This window comes from Lichenostomus cassidix, chromosome 1Aa (assembly GCF_008360975.1).
Source record: "Lichenostomus cassidix isolate B80296 chromosome 1Aa, HeHo_3.0, whole genome shotgun sequence".
NCBI lineage: Eukaryota > Metazoa > Chordata > Aves > Passeriformes > Meliphagidae > Lichenostomus > Lichenostomus cassidix.
In genome coordinates this window covers 14,863,989-14,891,733 of record NC_139480.1, presented here as the reverse complement: position 1 = coordinate 14,891,733, position 27,745 = coordinate 14,863,989, and the positions used below count along the sequence as shown (strand labels likewise).

The window sequence follows — 27,745 nt, the reverse complement described above, 5'->3', positions numbered from 1 at the left end:
AATTAGTGGGAATGAGGAAGATCTGTTTGTGGTGGAAGCACAGAAGTTTCATGGTTGGGATTGAACTCCTGGTGGTCCCGTAGGAAAGCCTGTGTGATGGAATCACTGAATTTCCCCACTCAGTAGATGCTGAAGTGAGAACAACAACTGACATGACGTGATTGGCAGAGCAAGCCAGTAACAGTGGAGATGTGAAGCTGAGTGTGATAATTCTAGTTTTGTGGCTCACTGTTCACCAGGGCACATTGTGATTAGGTGGACAGGATTTTCCTACTGCCTGGGAGAAGCCAGAGGTGAGGAAAAGGCAGAGCTTTTTTTTACCACTCTAAAACACATTCTTTCCATCTTCCATGCTGCACCTGCAGTGTCAGTCTGTGTGCCTGCACTAGGGCAAGCACAGATCCACCCATTATTTTGATTGTCCAGCTCCACAGGTCATTGGTCTCTATTCTCCTGTCACTAGGCACTGGGGGCTTCTCAGCTGGCCCAGCAGTGGGCAGTGGTTTTTTGTGCCCTCCATCTTGTAGCTGGAACAAGCAGGTTTCCTCTAAGCTCCCTCACAGTCATCAGGCAATCCCTCACTACAGCTTTTATAGAGGCCTGAACTCAGTTTCTGGTGGCCCTGACAGAGTATGCCCATCAGAGAAAATGTAATTTAAGCCTTTAGCCTCAGTTGTAGTATTACATAATTTTGGGGGTTTTGTTCACTTGAGGTGAAAAGGTGCAAAATGAGCATAATTGATTAGAATTTATGGTGTAGAAGTGAGAGAAATCACCTATTTGATGTGATTTGGGACAAAGTGGTTCAGCAGTGCAAAAGACCAAAGTGGCTTCTGACCCTATGTATCATACTGGGCATACGTGGACTCCTTGCCTAAGTGTCATAGGACAACCTAACTCCTGCTGCTTTGTTTGCACATTCAATTTTTGTCCCATTTGGGGGGTAGTAAGAAGTATGTTGTTGAGCTGACTGAATCAGCATTTAAATCCCATGTGTATGTAACACTGTATGACATGTGCCATTTATTTTTTGAAGCCAAACATTGGTCGATTAGGAATTCCTCATGGGCCTTCTGGAGAGAAGGTGGCTGTGGTGACTGTGGATGACTGTGACACGGCAGTGGCTGTGCGCTTCGGGAGCCTCATTGGAAACTACACCTGTGCTGCCCAGGGGACTCAGACTGGCTCAAAAAAGTAAGGATTCCCTGGTTTTGTGTTTTCCACTCATTCTCTTTTTCCCATGGAGAGTCAACAGTATGTGATTAACCACTAAGCAAAAAGTGATAACCAGTGAGTTGGAAAAACAGAAATGATGTAACAAGAAAAAGTAATAAAGTTTAGTTTGGGAGTTGGAATTACTTCTATCATTCAAGTTCAGAGTCCTGTCTTAGAAGGAGACAGAAATTAAGGATATACACAAATGACCATTGAAAATCATTGGGTGTGAAAAAAGGTTTCCTGTGGAGAAAAACAAAAAAAATCTTAGTACTTTTGAGGTTAAAGAGGACATGAACAGAAAGGAACATAGGGGAAATGTAAAGTAATGAGTGATAGCAGAAAGACCATTGAGATACACATGGTGCTCTAATATCCCAAGAGAGGGGCACACCATAAAAACTGGGACTAATCCAAACAGCCACATGATAACATATCTCACACAGCATGGAGTCATTTAGTAGAACCTGCATCCACTAAATGGCTTTAAGACTAAGATCTTCAGAGGATTTAAATAGGGTTGGCACTATATAATCATTAAGTCATTATATAAAAATGTACTGCTTCTCAACCTGTGTGCTGAGCAGCATCAGCCAGTTCCTGCATGACTGGGGTCAGAAAGAAGTATCCTGTGGCTACACATTCTTGTGTAATTTTTGTTTTCTTCATCACACTGGCCACTGCTAGGGGCAGGTCGCTGGATTCTATATGAATATGACAGCTCCTGAGTTAAAAGTTAATGTTACTAGAAGGTCCTTTGATTACAAGCTCTGGAAGTGCTCTTGTAAATGCAGCTCAAATGTGCTTATGGAATCAGAAAGATAAAGAACAGAACAAAACAAAACAAACTTCTTGCAAGAAATTATGAGCATTTGTTTTTTCTTCAGATCTTTGGACCTAACTGGCCCTCTCCTCCTTGGTGGTGTCCCAAACTTGCCTGAGGATTTCCCGGTGCACAACAGGCAGTTCATTGGCTGCATGAGGAACCTCTCCATTGACAGCAAGCCCATCGACATGGCTGGTTTCATCGCCAATAATGGCACTCTGCCAGGTATGAGCCACCAGTGCCCCAAAGGTCAACAGCAGAAAGGTCTCTGCCACAGCTGTGTGTGTGGCAGGGCTTAGGGTGTCAAAGGGGCTGGCACTGTGAGGAACCCCAGGAAGGGGGGTTGTGCTGCCACCGTGTCTCTGGCCAGACCTCATTTGTTTGAGCAAGGTGCAGTCCACACCTGTGCCAGGGAGGCACACAATAGCCTGTGGCACAGGGCATGCTTCCAGGATTCAGCAGCACACAGGAAAGGACTGGGCTTGTTTAGACTTTCTGCACTGATAGGAGTTTCAGCCAGGAATTTACTCCTGAACTTACTTTTCTTCTTCTATTTTTTAACTACCTAGTAAGTGTCATTTTGCTCTGAAAGCCAGTGGGATTAGTGCATGAAAAAGACAACTTTTTAATAACTTACAATGACTTTTTAATAAATTGTGTTTGTTCTGTAAGTAAAATTCAGCAATCCCCCAAATCTGAAACCTGCTTCATGAAGCAGCCTGTTGGAGGTTCTGATTTGGTTTCCAGTCCCTGGATCCCTGATCAGGATTAGTTCTGGTAATTAGGTGTACAGAATGTTCTCATCATCCTAAAACTGGCTCTTAGACACAAAAATGGAAAGTCCCTTCTGTCCATGCTGCTGAAGGTCTGTGTAAGAGCTAAATTGCAGTTCTAAAGTATGTTGCATTGATTGTGGATTAAGAAGGGAGTTGTGGCATATGCCTTTGTTAGACTGACCTGTCTTTATGCATTTGACACATGATCAGCTCACATAAACTTTTGCCATCCACATTTTGCCTCACTGACTTTAAAAATATTTTTTAAAAAAGCAAAAGCCCAAACCTGTAATGGTCATGTCTTCTTTTTACATAAAAACATCAAATACAGTAATTCAGAGCCTTTTTCATGTTAAAACAATGCAAGGTAATGGTTTTCCTGGATTTCAGGCTGTGCAGCACAGAGGAACTATTGTGAAATGAACTGGTGCCAGAATGGAGGCACGTGCATCAACAAGTGGAACACATACATCTGTGAGTGCCCCGTGCGCTACGGAGGGAAAAACTGTGAGCAAGGTAGGATGCAACGAGCTGTTCATGCTTTGTCACGTGTGCATGTTTCACTGCCTGTCATTACCATCTCTTAGCATATATGTCCAGCTGTGATGCTTAAGGGTAACAGAAGATTGCAGCTGATTGTTACCCATTATCTGTTTGAAATCATTTTAGAGATCCCCTATATAGTAAATGATATACTGTCATGAATAAGAGCAGCTTTCATTGATTTACTTACATAAGCAAAGTAATTCCAAAGAACTTGGCAGTATTTAGTAATTTGTTTATAGTAAAAATGCCTGATCCTAAGCCCCTTTAAATCAGTGGAAAGAATCCCGCTGACTTTACTGGGCTTTGACTCAAACTGGGGATGAATGTGCAGTTTTAATCACCACTTTTTTGGCAAGAAGGCATTCTATGCTAAGTAATAGCACTTTCAGTTTTACTGGATTTCTCTTTGATTGAACACAATGTGCATATATGTGTAAAACCTCATTACTAAAGGATAAGGAAGGGGCAGCAGTTGAGTTTTATAGGGTGTGAAGAATTTGCAGTCAGTTTTTTCCCTAGAAGTGAGGAGTTGCCTGAGGAATCACATGGGGTTGGTGCTGTAAGGTGGTTGCTCCTTTGGAGTCTTCCTGGATGCTTCCAGGAAAGAAAACCTTCTTCTATTCTTCTATTAGGCATGTCTTTCTTAGAAACAGAAGGCCAAATTCTGGCCCACGATGCAGATGTGGTAGGTGTTTGTGTTCATTATCCTATGTGATACTTAGCCCAGAGTAGTTTTGCAGTGTGATCAAGGATTTTGTTCTTAAATATCTACCCCAAACCAGATATCCTGGATTGCTCTCAGCAGGGTGTGGACCCTGGAAGAGTTGGTCTCCAGCTGACGTGAATACACCACAGGGATTTGCAAACCCCTTTAGCACAGTATCCCTCAGCCTGGGCCAGGTCTAGGTAGTGGCAACAATTCTTCCCTTATATGAGAAGCAGCAGTGTTAGCTGAAGAGGAAAGGACACATGGTTGAGTTTCTGTCATGAAAGTAAAGATTTGCAGAATGAGGAACAGGGAAAAGGAATGATGGAGACCTCTTTGCTATGCTCTACCTCACACAGAGCCCAGAGCTGTTATTATTGCCCCTAGCCTGGTATCTGCTTTCTGTAGCAGCTCCTCAAATATTTTGAGCTTCCCAGGTTTGTAGGAAGATCTGATTTTTCCATATGCCTCATGTCAAGTTATCTTTGTTGATGAAGTTCTTGTGTTTTCTTCATGATTGGCTGTTCTCTGTGCTACAAACCCACTCTGATGTACCCTGAGAGGTGTGCCAGGGCCCAACTATGGTGTGACCTATACTGGTGTAAATGGGGAGTATTGCTGTCACATGCAAAGACGGCCTTCCCTCTGTTTTGGTCTTAGTTTTCAGATGGAAATTCAAAGTCTGATCAAATATTTGTTTTATTTACCATTTTCTTATCCCAAACTCAAGACCAATCCATAGTTTGGGATTTAGAAGATCATCTCGGAACTGCCCTGTAGCCATCACTGGAAACTCATTTTAAGTTCAGGTGATAGAGATGAATGCAGTCATAGCAGCAGTGCCTCCCCCTGTCCTAGCTGTCACCTCGGCCTCCAGCACCGTGCATTCCTGCATGTCCCCTTTGTCACTCTAAAACACCATGTTCTTGCTGATGCCTCAGTTTGTGGGTTTTTTCTAATTGATTGAGGGCAGCAGGCTGCTTGCTTCTTTGATATTTGTGGGCCAGTGTCCCTACAGAAAAATTGCAAGTCAAGAAGGAAACGGATTTTTCTGGAATGTGACCAGAGATTTCAGGAGCCTGAATTTAAAGTCGTAGAAATCACAGATATGCTATACTCCTGTCTTTCAAGTTGCTTATTTGAATGCTCAGCTATGATCCTAAGAGCAGTAGCTATTATTAGGCAACTATTTTAAAAAAAGGCTTAGATAGAATATTTGCATTTTTGAGTAGGAGTGCTGCATTTCTTCAATCCCTTTGGCAGTGCTGATTCTGCTTCAGGCTCGCGGAGGACAAAAACTTTGGCAAGTTACCAATTCACCTTTTTTGATTTCCTGCTCTTCAGAAACTCTAGGATCTGGTCTACACTAGTGGGAATGAGGTGGTTTACCTTCACCATCCCCCTAGAACCTGCTAACTCACCTTCTGGCAGCTTCCATCTCCCTCTGCTGGCATATAGAAGGGAGATAAAATTAAGGAAAAATTAGTTTCACCTTTATTTATTTAATTATTGTAATTTAAGTAATTTGATTCTTTTAAAATATAAGATGTTGCAATTCTATGAAGAAGATCTAGCAGCTCTGTCTGACTCACTCTTGGATGGCCAATGACATTGCACTAGCCTTGGGCTGAACACCACAGGTCTGCACCTAAGCATAAGCTTTCACATGTCCAGCACCCACACTGCAGGTGATATCCAGTGGGATGTTGGCACCCTGTTTCCCCAGGCCCTCTGTCTGCACAGGGAATAGCCCTCATGTCTTTCTGATGGCCTGTTAAATGCAGGAGTCTCTTTAGGGTGTACATAGATACACAGGCAGTGCTTCAAAGTGACAAACCCTGAGCACACAATTAGTTTGCATCACGGCACCGCGAGTGGCAGGGAGATGCTGTGACTGGGAAGCACATGGGCCTCTGCGGTGACAGGGGACATCAGGTCCCATCTGGGGACAGTGCATGTGGCCAGCCCCTCCATGGAGACTCCTGGTCCCAGGCATGAGGAAGGGCTGGGAAAAAGAGGGAGGTCAGAGGGGGCTGACAAATGGGGATTTCTATTTATGACAGGGGAAGGTGCACCCTGGCCCCAGGGAAGGGAGGGATGTTGGGAGAAAGTGTGGGAAGGGAATGGTATTTGCAAGTACAGAAAGTCACCACCAGTGAGAAAAGGAAGAAGGTGGCTAATTGCCATGCCAGTCCAGTTCTCCCAGGAGCAAAGCCGAAATGCTTGTAAACAGCATTCCCAGCCTCCACCAGGTGGGAAGCACACAAATTTGCATCCTGCCTCTGTGCTCCAGAGGCAGATGGGCTCAAAAATCTCAGCAACAGTGTAGAAAACCAGCAGCAAAGTTGGAAATTGAGGTCATTGTGAAGGTCAGTGGGGTAGAGGAGGAAGGAGAAGGCTGACTTTCGCACCAGTGGAGCAGGAGGAAATAATCCTGCTCAACACTAACGTCCTGCTTACTTTTATATTGATGTGGTTCAGTGAGGGCTGATGTGCCCTGGCCCAGACAGCCAGAACTCAACCACTGCACTCAAGTTTTAAGCAAGCTGGGGACATCTGTATCTGATGACAATCTTTTTTTAAGTTGCTGTCTGGTTTTCAAGAGCAAGTTATGCTGCAGTGGTTCCACCACATGCCCTCTCTCTGGCATTCATGGTGAGTTTGGCTGCAAAGGGGAGATCACAGGCTGGAGCAGGAGGGAGAATAGCTGCCCCTTGAGGCTGCCTGCCCTTAGCCTGATGTGGGGTGGTTGAGTAGCCACATCTTAAGGAAGGGCAAGTGAAGTTACAACTCTGGCTTGACTAGTGGTAGCTCACTAGTCCCTGACTTTTTGTTTCTCACAAATGGGGAGCTAAAGGGCTTGCACTTTAACCCAACTCTGCACTCGACTCCCTGCCCTAGCCTTTCCCTTTACAGACACCAAGGCAGCCATATGAAAATTTGTGGTTTGGGTTTATTCCTCAAAAAAGTACAACTTCACATCAACTTTACTGCATCTTCTGCTATGGTGTCATCCCTCAACCTTTTTCTGAGGACTTACCATTATTTCATAGTAACACGTACACATTTGTATGTACATGATCTCTCCTACTCCAAAAAAAATCCAGAAGGTGTCAGCAGATATGATAGTGTGGAGCAGAAGGGGGAGAGACTGTTAAAGAAAGCCCTGTCATTTCACTGACCAACTACACGGACTCAGCACGTGATGAAATAAAAGGCTGAGTGCCAATCTGTGGTGATTGTAGCCAGTCTCTAAGGCCTGCTTCCACTGGCAAAAAGCTGCCAGGAACTTCACTAACATGCCCGTGAGTAAGGACATCAGGCAGGAGCTGACTGCAGATCCCACTACAAGGTTCCGCATGTGGTGAAGGTGTCATATGAGGTGCTGCAAATAGCACAGAACTCCCATGGCTTAACTTGTGTTTCTAATCAGTGGAGTCAACTAATCCATGGTACTGTAGCTCCTGTTACCCAAGGTAAAAAATTTAAAAGTCCAAGGGCATGGGTGTTTCCCCTGTTTTCCATCAGCAAAGTGCTTTCTATTGAAGGCTGCCACTGGTGACTCCCTGTAGGAGCTGTGCTCATGCAAGGTTACAAAGGAGGGCAACTCCTCAGCTGTCATCTCAAGATATTTAAGGCAGATGATTTAGGCAATTCCACACAAACTTTCTCTATGTGAAAAGGCTATGTAGCTAGGACAGCTGAATAATCTAGCCCTGGAGAAATCATAATTAATTCATATTTCCTGTTGCCTCCCAGCCTTTTCCTGTATTTAATCTGTTAATTAGAAGCAGGTAATCAAGGTTATGTTGAAAACATCTGCAGTAATTGTTGCCCTCATACTTCCTGCTCTTTCCACCCACTCACCAGCAGAACTGTATCAGTAGAGATCCCAAGCTTACATTTCTAGGAACAGCTCTCACGTGGGCAATGCCATAACAGTGTGGAGGTGCTGCTTTTGAGTACAGGCACCAAGACAAGATGCCTACCCCACAAACAGAGTAGGTTGTGAATTTGCAGTATTATCAACTGCTTCACAATAACTCCCCTAGACCAGTTCTTCATCCATGGTAGAATGAATATAGGTCAGTGGAAGAGGGACTAGCTCCTTTGTGTCATCACTGCGACATAGCATCATTTTTCTTCTTAACGTTTGTCCTGAAGGATATCAACTGTTTCTCTTCTGTATTTTGATTCACAGCAATGCCTTCTCCTCAGCGTTTCAGTGGTGAGAGCATTATCATTTGGAGTGACCTTGACATTACCATCTCCGTGCCGTGGTACATTGGGCTCATGTTTAGAACCCGGAAAGTCAATGGCATGCTATTGCAAGCCAATGCTGGGGCTGCATCCAAAATCAACATTCAGGTAAAAGTATGGCTGCCTTTGGTCAGAAAAGAATTAATACTTTCTTAATACTCCCATCAGTGGATATGGCCAGATGAATTACATAGCTTCATCCACCCAACTGAATGCATGTCAGTAAAAAGATATCATTACTTTGGCCTTGTACAAAGATCAAAAAATGAATGATCAAAATATCATTATAAAAATCATATTCATTTAATATTATTTGTTTAATCAGAGGAAGTAATGGGCATTTATATAGGTGTAAAAAATGCTTTGGGTTTTTTTGTCCATAAAGTAGGTTGGAGTCTGAATGCCCAAAGCTACGCAAACAGTTCTTGCAAGCATTCCCATCTTTACACTCTGGGCTTTTTTTCCTTTTGGGTTGTCTTAAGAAATGTTATTATCTTGCCGCCTGCCTCCTTCTGCATCACATACAAATATGTAGCAAAAAAATACATTACTTTTTTTTCAACAGATCCTGAACAGCTACGTGCAGTTTGAAGTGTACAGCGGCCTGAGCCAGATTGCAAGTTTAAAGATGAGCCAGTCACGAGTCAGTGATGGGGAATGGCATCATTTATTAATAGAACTGAAGAGTGCAAAAGATGGTAAAGACCTCAAATACCTTGCTGTCATGTCCTTGGACTATGGGATGTACCAGGTAAGGCAGCATCATAACTTTGCCACTGAGCACTGCTGAAATGCTTTCAGGCAAAAATAGGAGAAAGGGCTGTGGACAAATATTTATGCTCTGAGATATGTTTTGCAGTGATGTATGCCTAATTAATGATATTAATTTGTTAAGCCTAATCATAAGATATCTTGCAAAGAAGTCTGTAAAAAGACACGTTCTGATGTCTGGCTCTTCAATGCTCTGGTATTTTTTCTGTAATCTACGGCTTGACTTCATCACTACAGAAAGCAGGCTGGCTGTGTCACATAGGATGATAGTGCTTCTTATCTGCTGTCCTTTTCCTCACAGAGCACCGTGCAGATTGGCAATCAACTACCTGGATTGAAAATGAAAAGCATCATTGTGGGAGGTGTCTCTGGAGACCAAGTCTCTGTTCAACAGGGATTTTATGGATGTATGCAGGTATGAAATGAAAAGTGTAGCAATAAATTTTGAACTTGTGAGAAAATACCCAGGTGGAAATATGGGGGGTTTCTTTTTCATCCACCCTCAAACATTTCTGTTTCCTCCATAAAAAAATCCAAGAATCAATATATTAAAATCTACCCACTTTGTGAGGTACAAATCTGATTGCATAGGGGAAAAATATTTTTAAAAAATCTGGGTTTGGCTCAGCAGGTGTTTTCTTTAAAATGTAGCCTCATTGATTGATGAAAATAATGAAACACATAATACTGTACTCTGAAAGAAGACCCCGCATTTAAAAATAATTGTCTTTTGTCACCAGGGAGTAAGAATGGGAGAGACATCTACAAATACAGCAACACTCAACATGAAACAGGCTATCAAGATTAATGTGAGGGAGGGCTGCGAAGTGGATAACCCTTGTGATTCCAACCCGTGTCCCCAGCACAGCTACTGCAGTGACGACTGGGACAGCTACTCCTGTGTCTGCGACCCAGGTAACCTGGTGACCACCCCATCCACTTATGTAGGAGCTGGATCACACCTTCATGCACTCATCAGAAGCAGCACAGCAGCAGTAGCATGTTGGAAAAGTGTTCATCTTCTCATTCTTCCTCTTCCAATGAGTATTACCCTTCTCGCTCTTACTGTAGCACCCTGGAAGCTGCAGTCCTGAGCTAAGAATCCAGGCAGCATATCCACCAAACAGAAAGACAGTCTCTGGTCCAAAGGACTCCTTCTGTGCACCTCCCCTTTTCTTTTTCCATTTTTATTTCTTTTTCTTTCCCAGTCTTTTCTGCTGTTGAATTTCAGTCTCTCACTCTGCATCCTAATTAAGATACTTTGAATGTTTTCTCTCTTTTGGAGTATGTAGCCAGCACATGCTGTCAGCATCCAGCACAGTCACCTCCCATACATGCAGCGAGAGAATACAAAACTATTTCCAGCACATGCCCTGAATATAAAACTGGGAACCAAAGGCACAAGGGTGCCTCAAGCATGGTAACAGACTGTCAAAAAGAATGGCATACTATCATTTTGTCTGAGAGGGAAAACAGTGCTTCATTTCTGACCGTATCTCAGGGGGAATCTAGTGATTATTGAAGATGTGTTATTAGTGTATAAGCTTAAGATAGACAGGCTTTGGGAGACATGCAAATCGTAAATTACAATGGTTGCTGTAATTTTCTTACCTTGTCTCCCCAGGGTACTTTGGGAGAGACTGTGTTGATGTATGTAACTTGAACCCATGTGAGCATGTCTCCACATGTGTGCACAAACCTAGCTCATCCCACGGCTACACCTGTGAATGTGGACAAAGCTACTATGGACAATACTGCGAAAGCAAGTAAGAGAATTAATTTGTTCTTGGTTTCTTGATCCTTCCAGGTAGCTCTTCTAAGGCAGCAGTCCTCCTACTTCCTTTTCTGCTCCAGTAAACTTTTCTGTTACAATTGGAGTGGTATTTTAGGCTCCCTTTTGGCATTCCTGAGCTCTTCCCAGAAACTAGACAAACTTCCGTGTTATCCACGAGCTGCTTTTCTTTATAAGCAGTTCAGGATCTCAACCAGTTCTGCTGTGTTACATAGCATGGCATCTCACCTGTACCTTGTGGAAGGCTTAGCCTGAGTTTGCTCTGCATCTCTCTTCCAGCTTCCCCAGCACACAGAGTGATGCACCCATTTTGGTGGCCTGAGCAAGATAAAGTCGCTTTGCAGTTTGGGTCCAGTCCCTGGGCTGGCAAAAAGCCATCTCTTCTGGACAGTCTGGGGGCCTATGTCTGTTGCTTTGTGGGAGAAACGTGCTGATTCCCTCGTCAGCAGCTTCCTGGTCTCAGATAAGCATTCAGCAACCAGCCATACCCCAGAGGCGGCGCTTTGATTTACTGTAATATGGGCCATTCATGATGTGCAAATGAAGTGCATTTGTCTGCCCATTTAGGAATGGCTCATGTGATGTTTCCTTCCCTTTGAAAACTGCAAGCTTCTTCCTCTGCCTTTTGTTGTGTGAGCTTGCAAATGTTAGCCGTGCTGTTGCCAGATTTCTTTCATTCCTCTGGATTAGTGACACAGCAATATTGTCCCTTGTCATTATCTGCTGACATCATGTCAAGTGCAACATTGTGGTTTTCATATTCTAAAGCGTAAAAGGAGAAACCTGGCAATTACTGCAAACAAAATTGGTAGTGGTCTTCAAAGCAGATGCAACTAGTTTTTCTTTCCTAAAATGAGCAGCCAGGAGGGGATACCTTGTGCATTACCCTGATCCCAGTCTCAGGGGTGTTGTCCTTCGGGCTATCGCTTGACAAAGACTTCCAGCTGTCAGAGAACCAGAGGTGTCCCTGCCAGAACTAGTTTTGGGGCATCTGTGGGATAACCTGCTCAGAAGAAATAGTATCAGTGAGAATGAGGGTTGTCCTTCAGCAGTGGTGGCCTTTGGCTTGCTGCATAGCTTCCAATGTTGCTGCACTCATTCTGAATCACTGTCTTTGATCCATAGTCCAGATCAAAGCTGCCACCCTTCCCTCTTCCATGTCCCAGCCATGTGTCCTCTGCCTCTCCTGTGGCAGACCGGGGCTTTTCAGACCCAGCAGTGACCTGTCCAAGAAAGCCAGGTTAGCTGAAAGTGGTGGCCTTTATAGGATGAGCTTGCAGCCAACTTTGCACCTGAGCCAATGTTGTTGTGGGCTGGACAAGAAGCCCTGCTGCCCACAGCAGAGCTGGGGCAGGATGGGGATAGGGAGTGGGATGCAAAGTATTGGGGAGCTGGACCCCGAGGCAGTTTGTGGTGGTAGGTAAACCAGGACACAGGCTCAGAGCCACCTGCACTTGAAGCATTCCCTCTAGGGTTGCATAGCACTGATATTCAAAATTTTCCTGTATTATAGTGTATATATATTTATATATGTATTGATTGTTAGTTGAGATACATTACTCTCTATAAGCTGATGTAATTGAGAGCAGATTTGGCCCAAATCACTTTTTTCACAGTTTTAAAGAGGGAACTTAAAATAACTTTCTTTCCATCTGATTTTCTTTAATAGGATCGACCTGCCCTGTCCCAGAGGCTGGTGGGGAAATCCCATCTGTGGCCCTTGTAATTGTGAGACTAGCAAAGGATTTGATTCTGATTGCAATAAGACCAATGGAGAATGCCGCTGCAAGGTAAGCAAAAGAAACCAGTTTTAAGTCAAAATTTCTTCAGTTTAAAAAGTAACTGTACCACTAATAATTACAGGTGAGTATCTGAGACAAAGTACACACAGTGGTGCTTGGTATCACATATATATGTATGTGCACAGTGGAGTTAATCATTACCCAAAACATTTTGCTGGCAACACCCTTCTCCAAATCATACTGTACAGCTCTTATCTTGTTTGTGTTTGAAAAACCAAACCAAGAGGATGAAAGCCTGGCTCTGATCTCTGAAGTGCAGCCTGGTTTATCGGGGGAGATCAGACCGGGGTGCAGAGGAGTGTCTGTGGGGTTTTGTGTATCACAGTGAGTAACAGCCATGAAACAGCTCAGGCCAGCTGGGTGAAGCTCTCCCCTGTGCAATGGCCAGCAAAAGAGAGCAAAAAATGGCAGCTGGAGAGAGCTGGAGGGCTAAATTTCCTCAGTGCCATCTCTGACAATTTTTCTGTGGACAGGCGGGGACAGATGGAGGACATGAGAGGGGAGGCACCTCATCATGAAGGTTTTACTAAGGCGTTCTCACAATAGGTTTTACAACTGGCTTGAATGACATCAGAGGAGCTGGGCCTGTGCAGACTGGCGGCTGCGAATCTGGCCCCCTGCTCCTTTCCAAAATGCCAGCAGGACACGCAGCAACTGTTGCATTAAATGGAGTCAGTGGGGTGCCAGCTCCACGCTCTTGTGCAATGGTAACGCCTCAGATCAAAAGCATGTACGGAGGCGATTTGAATATGGGATCATTGCTTGCTCTCCACCCTCTACGTGAAGCACAAATGCACAGTGCAGGAAGTTTCCGTAGTGGCTCATTCATGCTGTGCAAGAGTGGAATTGCAAAGCTGAAAAAACTGTAAATCCTCCAAGAATATGTTTGGTGTGCACTGGCAACAATTTCCTGAGGAGAAACGTGGGCCCTGTGACTCCACTGCAAATGGCAGTGCAAACCCTGGGTGTCTGATAATAGTGTAATTTTTATCTGTGCTCTGCAAAATCAGCCCTTTTATGATGTACATGCTCCTAGAGCTGGTTTCAAAAATGTAAGCAATTTGGAATATAAGTCAAATCCTTCGTGTCTATCATTTTGGTTTTTCTAGGCCAATTACTACAAGCCCCAAAGCAGTGACACCTGCTACCCCTGCGACTGCTTCCCATCTGGCTCCCACACGCGCGCCTGTGACATGGAGACAGGACAGTGTCCCTGCAAACCTGGTGTCATCGGGCGGCAGTGCAACCGCTGCGACAACCCCTTCGCAGAAGTCACCGTCAGGGGCTGTGAAGGTACCTTCTGCCCATCCCCTGCTGCCATCAGCCATGCTCAGTGCGGGCTCAGGGACACTGGCACGTGGGGGACATTGCAGGGACTGTGCAGCCGTGTCCTGGGGTGGTGTGAGCCCAGCAGGATGGCTCCAGCTGTGGGGGCATTGGGGGCTGCAGCAGCCTAAACATACACCCCTCCTCCTAGATCTGTGCCAGAATGATTCACAGGGGCTGGGGAAAAGGAAAAAAAGCTGCTCTCTTTAATTTTCCTCCAATGGAAATACAGCAAGTTGAGGTGGAGGGGGGGGAACAAAAGACTAATATCAACTTTCTTTTAAACCTGAGTTCATCTGCCAGTGTAGTGTTGTACTGCTGAGCTGCAGCTGAAGAGGCAGGTGAGAATCTCCCACCTTTTGCCCACAGAGGCTGTGCCGTGCGCCTCGTGCACTCTGCCTTTCTTCCCCATCTTGCCCATCCTGCCTTTCCTCTCACCCGCCCACCCACCCACTGTCCTCCTGTGATCAGCACAAAGCTGCTGCAGGAGCCACAGTGTGTGGGTGAAATGAAGGAGAAATGTTTTCCCACAATAAAGGAGCAAGCAGAGATAGGCAGAGCCAGAATCCAGAGCCCCATAATCATCGTGAGCTCTCCTCTGCCTGTACCTGTCTGTCCAATCTGCTGCATAAGGAGCAGCTGATGGGTTACAGCTTGGAAAGCACCGCAGAGTGACAGGGCTTTGGAATTGCAGGAAGGTCCTTCAGGCAGGCTGAAATGTCTCATTGTCGTGATTTTTATCTTGTCAGAAAAATTGCATCATTTCTTTTTCTGTTTTCAGTAATTTATAATGGCTGTCCCAAAGCTTTCGAGGCTGGTATTTGGTGGCCACAGACCAAGTTTGGCCAGCCAGCTGCTGTGCCTTGTCCTAAGGGCTCAGTGGGTAAGTTCCCTGGGTAAATCATTGCCTACTTTATCTGCATGCCTCTTTAATGGAGAAGAAAAAAAGACAAAATGTGCACATAGGGAATGGCATTAATTCACTGGGTCTAGAGACTGCAGCATAGCTCATGCATATCATGAGCAGAAAAGTGTAGCTAGCTGAAATCAAAGAACTGTGAAAATACGTTTGGCATAGTAGCAATAAAAAAATACAAAAGTACAGCCCATAAATGTGCAAAGAATAGAAATTCTTTATTTTCAAAAAAGCAGAGTCTGATTTTCTATTTTTTATTTGCTATTTATCAAGCAATTCTTACACATGTAACTTTTAGTTTCTAGTGACTTGCAAGTGTTCTTTAGCTATACAGTTCCTATGGGCAAAGATAAAATTAGGAAAATCTTATTCCTGATGACTGCTTTACTAGGGTTGCAGGCTACTAAAGCTAAGAGTTGCATCAGAACTTGCATTTTTCCATACAACATCTTTTCTGTAAGTGAAACAGCTGAAAAACCGCTTTTATAAAGCACATTAGCTGTGTTGTTTTGTACAACAGGCAAATGACAATCTGCTTTTTCATACATGTCTCTGGAAACATCAGATTCTTGAAAACAGAGTTCCTAATCTTTTCTGGAGGCTGTTCTGTGGGAAATGAAAACTCCGTATTGATTCTGGACCTGGTGACTCTCTGCTGTGTGTGCTCCTTAGGCTCAAGGAGTTATAAATATTTATGTGACTGCCCCAAATATTTCTGGGGGGAATCCACTGCCTTGGTGTGCAGAAGATTTGTGGTCAACCCACGTTCTATTCTAAAGATTTTAGGAGATAGAATTGTTGGGTTTTTTGGGGTTTTTTTTAGGTGAAGAATATTTTAGTGATTAAATAGCATAAAGTTGAACTAACATAACTTTTCTGCACTGTTCTTGTGGTTGACCCCAGTGTTTCTTCTAGCAAATAGACTAGTGGGCAAAGTTGCTTATAGGAATTGCACATTCTAAGTAAGTTTTACAGACCATTCAAAAAAAAGTAAGCTTTATTATAATGAATGTTCAGACTAAGAAACTGAGGCTTAATTGTATTCACCTAGTCATAGAAGAGAAATAATATAATTAGATACAGTAAAATTAGTTATAATTCTTATTTAGATATTGGTAATTAAATGGCTTAGACATATGCAGTATGTTATGTGCAAATTAACTAGTACAAATGTAAATTTTGAATTTGACAACTTGCAATTCATGAAGGCTCCTCAGCCAAGAATCATATTTTAAAATTATTTGACAAATAGTACGAAATATAATAGGCCTAAATTAAACAGTAAGCTACTCACAGTCCATTTACAAGTGGCAAAAAGGCAATTATGTATGTTAGCTGGAGTGTTTAGCACATGCAGCATGCAGATGTGCTGGCATGTGTTGATGTGAATACAGCATTTGTCCAGAAGGTCTTCCCATATAGGCTATTGCACAGAAATCTCAGCAGGGGTTGGTTTTCAGGAATACTTAGGAAGTGCAGAGTCTTTCTCTTTTTTGGTATAAATAAATGACTGAATTAATTTGAGAACATTAGGGCAGTGAGGCTGAGAACAGTTGCGCAGAGCTTGGAGCTTGCCTGACTTTTCTCCAAAGCCTGGGGAAAGCGATTCGTGAAGATTAGTAGTCTTTAACTTTTCTCTCACAGGAATCCCCAGTTTGGAAATTGAAATACATGTGTAGCTTCAAGCAACTTGCAAATGGAGGAAATCTGAAAGTCTAGGATAGTTGAAATCCATGAATATTTCCCTTGCACAATTCAGAGCATTGTTTGTCATTGATGCTTTGTTTCCTTCAGGAAATGCTGTTCGCCATTGTAACATTGAGAAGGGCTGGCTGCCTCCTGAGCTTTTCAATTGTACCACCAACACTTTTGTGGATCTAAAAATCATGGTAAGTTGTATTTTCTCGATTTTCCCTTTTTTTGGTAAATAATCATTTACATTCGCAATCAATCACAAAATCACAAAGGACTGAGTGCAGGGATACCAAACTGGAGTTCAAACTCTGGTTTGATATCCCTGCACTCAGTCTTTAGACTGCACCCTTGAACACCCTTATTTTCCATCAGGACCCTTGTGCTTTTCTGGCTCTCAGTTACATTTGCTGTTGACTTTGGTTGCCAACTCTTTCTCAAGACAAACGAAATTTTAACCAAACAACTCCATTGTGCCAAAAATCCCTAAATTATGATTGTCTTTGCAACTAGAATGAAAAAAAAATTAAAATACATAACGGGGATTTTTATTCCTCTTTATCTGATTCAGAATGAGAAGTTACACCACAACAAGACCAAGTTGGATGGAGACAAAACCATACGGATCGTGAGAGCGCTGCAGAATGCCACCAAATACACACACAGCTTGTATGGCAACGACGTGAGGACGGCTTACCAGATGATGATCCGGGTCCTCCAGTATGAGAGCCAGCAGCAAGGGTTTGACTTGGCAGCCACAAGGGATGTGGAATTCAATGAGGTAAGAGAAATGCTGTATACTGTGCTGAGCTTTTGCAGTTTCTCTTAGAAGTTCGGTGGCACTGGGTAATTAAATTTGTCTTTGACCAAGTTGAAGCGAATATTGTGTAGCTGCTTAATCTGTTCCACAAATAAGCCTTTCTTCTCAGATTAGAATGGAAAGTTGGTTATGCATGTGTCTGTGCACGCATATGTGTGTGTAATACAAATATAATAGAAAGTGCTCTTCTAGTAAATATCATCATAGTAACAGCCAAAAGCAATATTCCCCATATGAAAAAAAAATCAAGTTAATGTGTTATTCCTGGCTTAAATAGTTTTGTGTACTATATTTATTTTTATTGTAAAACATGCCTAATGTGATCATATTCATTTAGATGTGCAGCAAACTAAGTCAGAGCCAGTTACTGATTCTGAAGGTTTCCTCTCATTCAGTTTGAAAACACTTGAGTCATTAGTTGGTACATTGAAAGACATTCCATATCATATTGGTGTTTTAAGACACATGCAATAAAATGTGTGCCAGAGAGCTTCTGCTACTTAGAGCATCCATGAAAGACCCAGTTATTACCAAAGACCTGACCAGGGCTAGAGGAGAAGCTGCAGCACCTTCCCTGTCTGGGAAAACATGCAGTTGTGATGGAAAAATATGAAATTCGGAGGAAGTTGGGAATTTTCCATGGCTGGAAAATGTGAAGACTTGATGACCCATATCAGGCTTGTAGAGCTCTCCTCAGTCCCATGTGTGCTGTGGGGTACTGTTCTCTACCCTTGCCTATGCTATTTCCAAGATCCTGGCCATGGCACAACACAGAGTCCAAGCTAAAACATCTTTTGGAGCTGTGCTAGCAGAGCCCAGAGCTTGGACACCAGCGTGTGATGACCCTCCATGGGCCAGGACTGGTGTTTGTGCTGGCCAAAGGTCATTGGCTCCCTTAGGAGGTGTGCTACACTCACTGTCCACAATACTCCAGGAGGACCAGATAGGTCAGGCAGACTTTGGGGTGAAATTGGAGAGCTTGTGCAAAGCCAAGCTGCACCAGGAGAGGATGCCACTGGAGAGTTAGAAGCAGGAAGGAATGTGGCTGAGAAAATTCCTCAGTGTCTTGGGCTGTACAGTCAACAGAGAGTGGAGAACTTCTGAAACATTTTACATTTTATATGTACCAGATTTTAAGAGATTCAGTTTTTTTTCTTTCCTTTGGGCTGTGAAGTGGATGAATTTCCCCATTCAGATCTTGAGAAGAAATTTCATTTCTAGCATGTTTGTTAAGCAGAAGTAAGAACAATAAGCAAAAGAAAGAAAGTGTTTTTAAACCTCTGCTTTAATTTATTATTCTCTGCAGTTGGCACTGAAATTCATATAGATGATGTTTTCAAGAACTCCCTAAATATTTTAGAATAGGTCAGGAATTTGAAAAATAATGAGTACATCTCATGAGTAAAAGGAGGTAGCATCCTAGGCTGAGGGAGCACAAGGGGAAAAGGAATTTTTATTTTTGTAGTCTGACATAGAAGACTGAAAAATAGATAATAAAACACCATAAATAATGTTCACAAACATGGAGGAGGTGTGGTACCAAGTGCAGCATGTGCTTCCTGCATTCCTGGGAATCATGTTGTGCTTCTCACCCTGAGCAGAGGTGGTCGTATTGGGAGTCTCTGTTATCTCAGGTACATGCTTGCAGCCTCAGACAGCAGAGGCAGGATACAGCTCCCTCTGAATGAAGCCTAAATCTTTGTCTTGGCTATTTTAGAGCTTGTGGTGATTAATTCCTACCATCATTTACTCAAATTTTACCTTACTTAGGAATTAGGTTTTGTTACAACAACATAATTCGTATGTACAGCAAGGTTAAAAACTTCTTCATCTTTCCCATTAAGCCATTTAGCACTCTCTTTTGGGGTCAATCTCCTTCCATTCAGCCTGAGGGTGTCTTTGCATATTTTTCTAAGAAAGGGCAGAAGAGACAGGTCCTCAGAAAGAACTTCTTTTTGAATACCATTTGTAAGCAACATAAAAATGGGGAGACACTAACATGGTTTAAGTTTTCTTATGTATTTTCAAGTTAATACTCACTCTTACCATTCTTCACCATATAAATTGTCTTTACTATCCAGGAAACAACAAAGTTAAAGAAAAAGTTAAGATAAAAGAGGAAGTGATATTTCTACCCATGGCTTTCTTTTGTTTTTCAACAAAAAACATTATTTTGATTTCTCTGGGGAAGTTATTCAGTGTGCCTACTAAAAGCCATGCTTTTCATGTGTCTGATCTCTCAGAAACAAAGAAAACATGGATAGGTGTTCCTCCTGCATTTTCTTGCTAGTTTTCCTGTCATTAAGGGAAAGAAAGTAGGCAGTTCTCTTTCAGCCTCCAATTTTGGCTTACTTTGCTCATAAAAAGTTTGGAGGGATTTGCTTTACATGGCAAAAAAACCTCAGGGTGAGTAACTGGTGTGCATATTTTTATATGGCTGCAGTAGAACATGCCTGTGTTAAAATATTTCATTGTACACTCACCTGAGGCACTCAGGCCAATCATTTTCAATACTTCTCACTTGAAGCCCAGCACTTTGTTTGCTTCATAAATTAGGCTTGTACTTTATTTCTCAGAATATTATCAAAGTGGGTAGTGCTTTACTGGACCCCGGCAACAAGGAGCACTGGGAGCAAATTCAGCGAACGGAGGGTGGCACCGCTCACCTGCTCAGGCACTATGAGGAATATTTCAACAACGTGGCCCAGAACATGAAGAAAACCTACATGAGACCTTTTGTCATTGTTGCCACTAACATGAGTGAGTATCTATGTTGAAAACTGCCATTTTTTTGAGTCTTAAAAATGTGCTGGGTAGAGGTGCTAGTTATTTGTTTTAATAATATCCACTGAGAAAAACCATTGCATAGTTTCAAATCCACTGAGCCTTGATCTATATCTTTCAGTTGCCATGGGGATCTCCTGGCAGATGTCTGATCTGCTTTCCCTCTGGAGCATGCCTCTGCTCCATGTGGCATTTTGTTGCAGTCACAGTAGTGTAGAGATAGTAGGAAGGACTAAGTTTGTAAATAAACTTTTGACCAACTAATATAGTTGAATGTAGCAGATCTCATTTTTGGAGGAATCACACCAATACCACCTGAAGAATTACTGCAGTCCAAAAAAGAGTAACCCTACTACTGATTTTATTTCATATTATTGATCTTACTAGCATAGGAATAGACTGCCCAGGGAGGTGGTGGAATTCCCAGCCCTGGACATGTTCAAGAAACAACTGGATATGGCATTTTGTGCTGTGGTCTAGTTGACAGAGTGATGATCGGTCAAAGTTTGGACTCAATGATCTTATACGTCTTTTCCAACCTAGATGACTGTGATTCTGATTATACCTCTGATTTTCACATGCTTTCCTAACCTGGAACCTATCCAGAAAATCATCAGCTGTAGAGATTCTTGTGCTGAAAGGTATTTTCACAGAATCACCAATACTTCAAACACCATCCCAGTCTTGCAAAACCCATAATCAGAGAAAAATCCATGGGATCCAAAATATCCAGAGTGGATCTAAACTGAGGAGGAAACATCAGGCGTACCAAGACACCTTCCCTACCTATCACAGGAAATGTCTGCTCTGACAAGCACATAGCAGCCCCTGCACATGGGACTGTGATGTGTTTCAGAGACATCCCTGCAGTGCATATGTGGGTGAAGCACAGCAACCACAGCCTGGTCAGCTTCTTTCTCCATTTTGTCCCCTGCCCTCTCTATTTAATTTTCTTCCCAGCTACAGTCTGAGCTGAGGGGCTGTTGGTGGTAGTCCTGCTCTGGGTAGGAGGTGAGATGGAGCTGAGTGACCTTCAGAAGTCCCTCCCAAGCAGCATTGCTGTCTGGTTTTTCTTTCAGAGGTGCTCTAAACTATATCAGCCTGAGCTTGTATTTAGCTTTTCAAGCTGTTGCTTCTATTTCAGATATGAAGAAGGGCTTATGTGCCAAAAGTTTGTCTTATTTTCCCAACTACAGCCGCTGATATAAGAAGTGAATTGGCAACAAACCTTGTCCCAAGAATGCTTCATGTCCACAATCACAGGGGCATAAAACCAAAGGCATGAGGAAGTCAGATTGCAAATGTTGTAGTGTCCTGCATCAACGGGGCGTAGATTATTGCTGAGCTACACCAAACTGAAACACTTTGATTTCTCTTTAGTAAACCAAAATTGAAATACTTTCTATTGATTCAGGACTGTGAATCAAAATATTTTTATCTTCATACTCAGAAAAAAAAGTATGCTCAGCATTTTAACCCAACTGAACTGAGATGAAAGGAAACCCCAGAACTTCTTGCAGGTTGTAAATCATGATTTTTTTTCTCAACCAGTTCTTCCTGTGTAAAAAGGTGTGAGCTTGAGAGGGATGAGGCAACTCTGGCCTGAAAGAGGTCTGTTTTCTTTTGAACAGTTTTTCCAGGTGAACATGGTGTTAATAGAGTTTCCTAATGGCTCATCTGGGAGTTATTTAGAAGCTAGGAAAGGAATGAGAATTTGCGGGTCTTAACGTGGATATTTCTTCATACAGAGACTTGCAGAGGATCACACCTTTTGGTGTAGGGTTACCCCCAGGACATGTAAATTGGCACTCAGTGATTTCTCTTAAGTGAGAAAGTTAAAGTCAACTCAACTGCTTTAAAATATTTTGGCAGTTAAACAGGCAGAAATTATGAGGTAAGCTAGGGAGGAACTGCTGGTGGAGGACTAAGGAGTAGTCCCAGGTAAAATGCAGGTTATTTTCTTTGGTCAGCTGACTTTGCAATTCAGCACATATAGAACTATGTGTTTGAAGCAGTGGATTTAGTCTTCCCATTAAAGAGCAAGTCTAAAATTAGAACATGCAGCACGCACTGGAGCAAGCCATTGGCACATGGAGAAGCAGGAGCATTCACTGAACAGCAGCCAGGGAAAAGCCTCTGTGAAACCTCAGTCAGCTGCTTCTGGAGAAGTACCAGCAAAGTGATCTACCTCGAGATGGCTATTAGTAAAAATTTCTTCACTGAAACAGTGCTCAGGCATTGAAACAGCCAGCCCAGGGAAGTCACCATCCCTGGAGGTATTTAAAAGGCATGTAGATGTGGCCCTTGTGGACATGGTTTAGTGCTGGACTTGGCAGTGCTGAGTTAACAGTTGGACTTGATCTTGGAGGTCTTTTCCAACCTAAACAATTCTATGATTATTTATTTTCAATGTTTGCAGTAGTGTTCATAGTATGAGATACTGTCTTGAATTCCTTTCCACTGAAAAATAAGTGTATAATTTGATAAATGTAACATAATGCTGACAGGTAAGCTTTAAGTTGTTGTATGAGTTATTAATTGAAAGAAATTAAATTTTACTTTCTATTTTGGGGGTTAATTTTTTTTATCTGCATTATGCAGATATTTTAACCTTTCAATAATGTTTCATTGTGTTGCAATATCAAATTTGAGAGCATGGAAGTTAATTTTGTGGGAAACCTTTTCCCCCCTCAGTTATTGCTGTTGACATCTTCGACAAGTCTAATTTCACGGGAGCTAGAATACCACGATTTCATGAGATTAAAGAAGAGTACCCAAAAGGTCTGGAGTCATCTGTTGTCTTCCCTGATACTTTGTTCAGACCTTCAGAAAGGAAAGGTAAAACCCTTCTGCTGCCGTTTGGTGAATAATTGTGACCAGCCTCCAGGGAATGTGACTGATCCTTGGGGAGCAGAGTGGTACTAGGGTGAGAGCAGGGCGACCGTCTGCACAAGTGAGCATTATTTAGGGATGGAGCAGCTGTGCATACTTGTGAGGCATTTTGCCTGCCGGCAGCGATGGAGGCATGGGGGGCTGTGGGACTGGCTGTACCTGTCTGTCAGGTCTCTCTTGCAGCCCCTTGAACAGCCCTGTCAAAGGGGAGAAATGCTCTGCCTCCGTTCCCACCAGGATAGGATGGGATGGCTGCCCAGCGCCTGCAGTCCCACAGCCACCTTCCTCCAGTCCCTGCAGAGATGGAGAGAGGTGCTGTGAGGATGGAGAATGCAAATCTGAAAGACTTGTTACGAGAACTAGACAGCAGTGAAAATGTCTTGAGCTGGGTGATGAGGAAGAATACATGGGGGAGTAGCTGCCTCCCAGTGTCTCTGAAGTACTCCAAGGCTGCTGCAAAGTACCACAAGTTTTTTTTGGGCAAGGGGAGAGAGGATAATTCAATGTTCAATACATGTACCATAGCTGAATGTCTTCTGAATGGGGAAGTAGTAACTCTTCTGAAAATAATACATAACAAGGTAATACAGCTTTATGACATTTTGCTTAGAAACAGAGTATTTGCTTCTGGGATTTGTATCTTTTCTGTAAGAAGAAAAGTAATGTAAATTTTAAGAGAATGTTCCAAAACTGAAAGCTTATTGAATGATAGAATTAGCAGGGAGAAATCTTATGTGACTACTTATGTATTCATAAATAGTAGTTTTGCCATATATAAAGGTACATGCAATATAACAGCATGCATGATGTTTTAATGTTCTCCTTAAGTTATGCATAGGGCACTTATATGCTTATGGACCTTTTTAGCTTAGAAATTGCTTATTTTCTAGCTAGACTAAATGGTTTTTCATTGTCCAATGGTTATTTGATTATCAGCTATATAAGTATGAAATGTGCTAGAATTTTATTAAAAGTATCAAATATAACATTAGGAGCATGCTGAGTGCTCTAAGCCTAGAGTTGTAACAATTGTAATATCATTGTATCTTTGCAAAGCAAAATTACCAGTTTAAATGGTAGCTCTGAAGCTGTGTTTAAAGAATTTAATATTTGTGTTAATTCCATAGCAGTGCCTACAATGAAGCCTTCAAATCAAAAAATATCCTCTAAGTTGAACATTGATGCGTTCAGCCCCGAGAGTGCTCTTGCAAAGAGAAAGAAGCGACACCCAGATATTGAGACACATCATACTGTTGCCATGGTCATTATATACAGATCCCTGGGACACCTCCTGCCTGAAAACTATGATCCTGACAGAAGGAGCTTGAGGTAGACTTTGAACTTGTTTGGAATTGTTCAGATGCCCTCTTTTACTCTTTCTGAGTGTGTATGGGAGACAGAGTTGCTTTTATACCAACCAGACATCGTCAGTGCTGCTGTTGTCACCACAGTACTGTCTCTTGTCCTCCTCTGGCACACTGTGGGACAATAACTGCCAGCAGTTTTTATAAACACATCTGTATGGAAGGCTGATGGTGCGCCTTCTTCACTTTCTGAGCAGAAGCAACTGGAAATCTTTTATTTGCAGAAGGTAGTGAATCAGTGCTTTGTATTTTAATGTGTAGATCACTGTGCAATTTTTCTCCTTGTGCAGGTTGCCAAATCGCCCTATTATCAACACACCTGTAGTGAGCACAGCCATTCACAGTGATGGGGAGTTTCCTCCCAACCTGGTGGAAAAGCCTGTCATAGTGGAGTATGCCATGCTGGAAACAGAGGAGAGAACGAAGCCTGTCTGTGTCTTCTGGAATCACTCCATCACGTAGGTCTCCTGCTTGCTTTAGGGCTGTGAGTGACAACTGTCTGAGCAGCAGAAAAGTCCTGCCCAGGAAGATAATTCTGAAGGAAAGCCTGTCTTGGTCTGTTTATTCAACTGATAACTGATTTTTGGTGGAATAGAGCCATGTAATAATTTCCCACCAACATGAGAAAAATGAAAATAATTATCATAACTCCTCAAACAAAGGATTAGCCATGTGGTTTCTAAGAAACACAGTGCTGTCATGTCTTTCTACAGGGTTAATTTTCACCCATAAGTAATAAGTCTCATAATTTCCTTGTATTTGCCCATGCTTTTTGCCCACGGATGTATGTCTGGGCAGGCATAGTCCAACTCCAGAGTGTGAATTCGTGGCTTGTCTGAAGTCTTTTAAGTCAGGATTTCCAGGAGATGATTCAGCTCCTCCATGGGTTGAATCTTCTCCTGTTACACTCCAGTGACTATGGACGGAGTACATGGCAAGCAGGCACCTACCCTTGTTGCCTCAACCAGGGCCAGTGCAAAAAATTACAAAACCAAATCTTTGTTTTGGTAGAAAGGAGGGCTGAGGTTTTGCAGATCAAATTAGGAGTAAAGATTTTAAGTTTCTGAATCACAAATTTTTGAATCAAAAATCAATGCAAAGGCAGTTGCACTGATAGGAAGAAACTTAATTTTTGTTTCATCAGCTGTTGTGGATTTGCTTTCATTTGTTTTAGTGAAAAATTGGAGGGAGAGGAAATACCTTCTCTGGGACATTAGACCTCTTCCAGTTGATGGAAAGCAGATAATACATAAGTAGAATGTAAGGAGAGAATATTTGACTCTCTAGGAGGGAAGCATTAGGAAACAGATGAAATATCCTGAAAATGGTTCATTTAGGTCTTCTGTATTCAGTAAAGTTCAATATAAAGGCATACTTTTCTTGAAAATGAGAAAAATTATATGAGCTGGAACTGCGTATGCTGATGTTTCATTGGGTTTATAGCACTGTGGAAACAACACAGTCCTGTTGGAGATACTTCAAGAGTGTGGATAAAACAAAAGAAAATGTGTTGAGAGGTAACCACATTCATATTATGCTTTCACAATATTGTAACTATTACATACATATTGTGATTCCAGCTACAAACCCAACTATGCAGTGAGAGGATGATACGGTCTGCCCGGAGGAAGGAGAATAGCTGTTACTTATTTCCTAACAACCTAAAGACTCTAGTAAGCCTATGGAAAAATCCATTAAAAGGCAATATCCTGTGCTGGAAATAAAACAGCAAACTAACCTAGGAAATGTGTGCCTCCTAGTCAAAGGATTCAGGAGATTAGGTCATTAAAGTATCGGAGATGGAACAGAAATGTCTTCTGTTCACAGTAATAAATTCCTTCATTTGCCCACATGTGAAGCAATGTTTTTGCTTGTATGCACAGATGACTCTGCCACTTATGAGGGAATGGCAAGTCCTTTTTTATGAATTTTTAAACATTGTATGAGCTTGAATAACTCATTAGCTCTAAAGTGATTCATCTGTTAGCTATTTGCTGGCAACTTCAGTGGCATTGTTATCTGTGTTACGTCTTCCTACAGCCACAGTTGAAAAGCAGCTCTTACACTGCATGTAATGAAAGAGCTTTTAGAAAGTGAGTACTTTTCAAGAGAAAGTGATATTAAAGTTTTACAGATTTTTTTATTGCTGAATGAAAAAGAGGTTCTGTCATATCTAATTAAAAACTCCTTCAGTAACTGCAAGACTATTGTTATTACTCATTAACTTCAGAATAGAATAATTAATGTAGGTACAAAATAATTTCTGAAGTCACTGGAGTTAGCCATAATTGGATAGAGAAGAATTTTTAAGGCGGCATTTCCTCCCCATTGTTAATATAAGAGATCTCCTGATATGAAATATTATTTTTTAGAGAAGATTTTAACCTTTTCTTGTGTACTTTTCAATGGAACTCTGTAATGATACCATGTTACTGCTGAAGCATATTTCACATGACTCAAAAACATATATCCCTCTCTGGTTCTGGTGTTATTTACCTTGGTTGCAGTCATTTTGTTCTGTGCAATCTCTTCCCCATATTGGTTGTGTGGCCACTGACCCAAAAGCAAATTTTTTTAAATCTTTTTTTTTAAACTCAAAGCAGACTGTTTTAAACCCACAAAATCTGAGCATCAAAGCCAGAATTCTTATCAGAAACTACTTCAACTGAAGGCTTTTTTAAATTGATTATACTCTTTCAGTCAGGTGGCAGCTATAAATAATTGTCTCTTGGTGCTTACAGTCCTCTCTGGTTGTGCAGCACAAGGTGCCACAGAGGGCAGTAACAGTGGGAGGTGAGGGGAGATCAGAGGATGGCTCTCAGAAATGCCTTTTTTTTCCCTGCAGGATTGGTGGGACAGGTGCCTGGTCCTCCAGAGGGTGTGAGCTCTTTTCCAGAAACCACAGCCATATTGCTTGCCAGTGCAACCACATAACCAGCTTCGCTGTCCTGATGGACATTTCTAAACGAGAGGTGGGTGACATCAGGCTCATGATTTTTAGGAACTTGGGTTTTCAAGGGCTTTGACTCAGAGCTTGAGCTCTGAGCGTGACTCGGGGCATTGTCAGCAGATTGATCCCAATGTCAGGAGTATGTTGCCCATTCCTGACAGCACCTGCCACAGGGTTTGCTGAAAGGAGATTCTTACCTGCTTGGTGCATCTTCTGGGTGTTGCCTGTACACACTCAACATTTTTAGCAGCTAAAAAGGTGGCATCACCCACTCCTGTTGGTTCTAAAGTGAATCTGTGTGTTGGCT

At 42.4% G+C, this 27,745-nt stretch overlaps 1 protein-coding gene across 6 annotated transcripts in view; it reads left to right on the top strand.

Moving 5' to 3' along the window:
• The window catches only part of CELSR1 (cadherin EGF LAG seven-pass G-type receptor 1), a 163,465-nt gene that overhangs the window by 113,101 nt on the left and 22,619 nt on the right, over positions 1-27,745 (top strand). For 4 of the 6 annotated variants that reach the window (XM_085041436.1, XM_085041426.1, XM_085041429.1 and 1 more), the window contains exons 6-23: positions 1,037-1,194; positions 2,103-2,266; positions 3,208-3,333; positions 8,271-8,437; positions 8,895-9,080; positions 9,402-9,515; positions 9,841-10,015; positions 10,725-10,866; positions 12,562-12,682; positions 13,804-13,987; positions 14,802-14,903; positions 16,731-16,825; positions 17,200-17,409; positions 20,025-20,208; positions 22,927-23,070; positions 24,252-24,453; positions 24,779-24,946; positions 27,334-27,460. In XM_085041436.1, the coding sequence (XP_084897562.1) occupies positions 1,037-1,194; positions 2,103-2,266; positions 3,208-3,333; positions 8,271-8,437; positions 8,895-9,080; positions 9,402-9,515; positions 9,841-10,015; positions 10,725-10,866; positions 12,562-12,682; positions 13,804-13,987; positions 14,802-14,903; positions 16,731-16,825; positions 17,200-17,409; positions 20,025-20,208; positions 22,927-23,070; positions 24,252-24,453; positions 24,779-24,946; positions 27,334-27,460 (2,769 nt within the window). The remainder of the gene's footprint in view (positions 1-1,036; positions 1,195-2,102; positions 2,267-3,207; positions 3,334-8,270; positions 8,438-8,894; positions 9,081-9,401; positions 9,516-9,840; positions 10,016-10,724; positions 10,867-12,561; positions 12,683-13,803; positions 13,988-14,801; positions 14,904-16,730; positions 16,826-17,199; positions 17,410-20,024; positions 20,209-22,926; positions 23,071-24,251; positions 24,454-24,778; positions 24,947-27,333; positions 27,461-27,745) is intronic. The other 2 variants (XM_085041420.1, XM_085041433.1) reach the window with 1 other exon arrangement.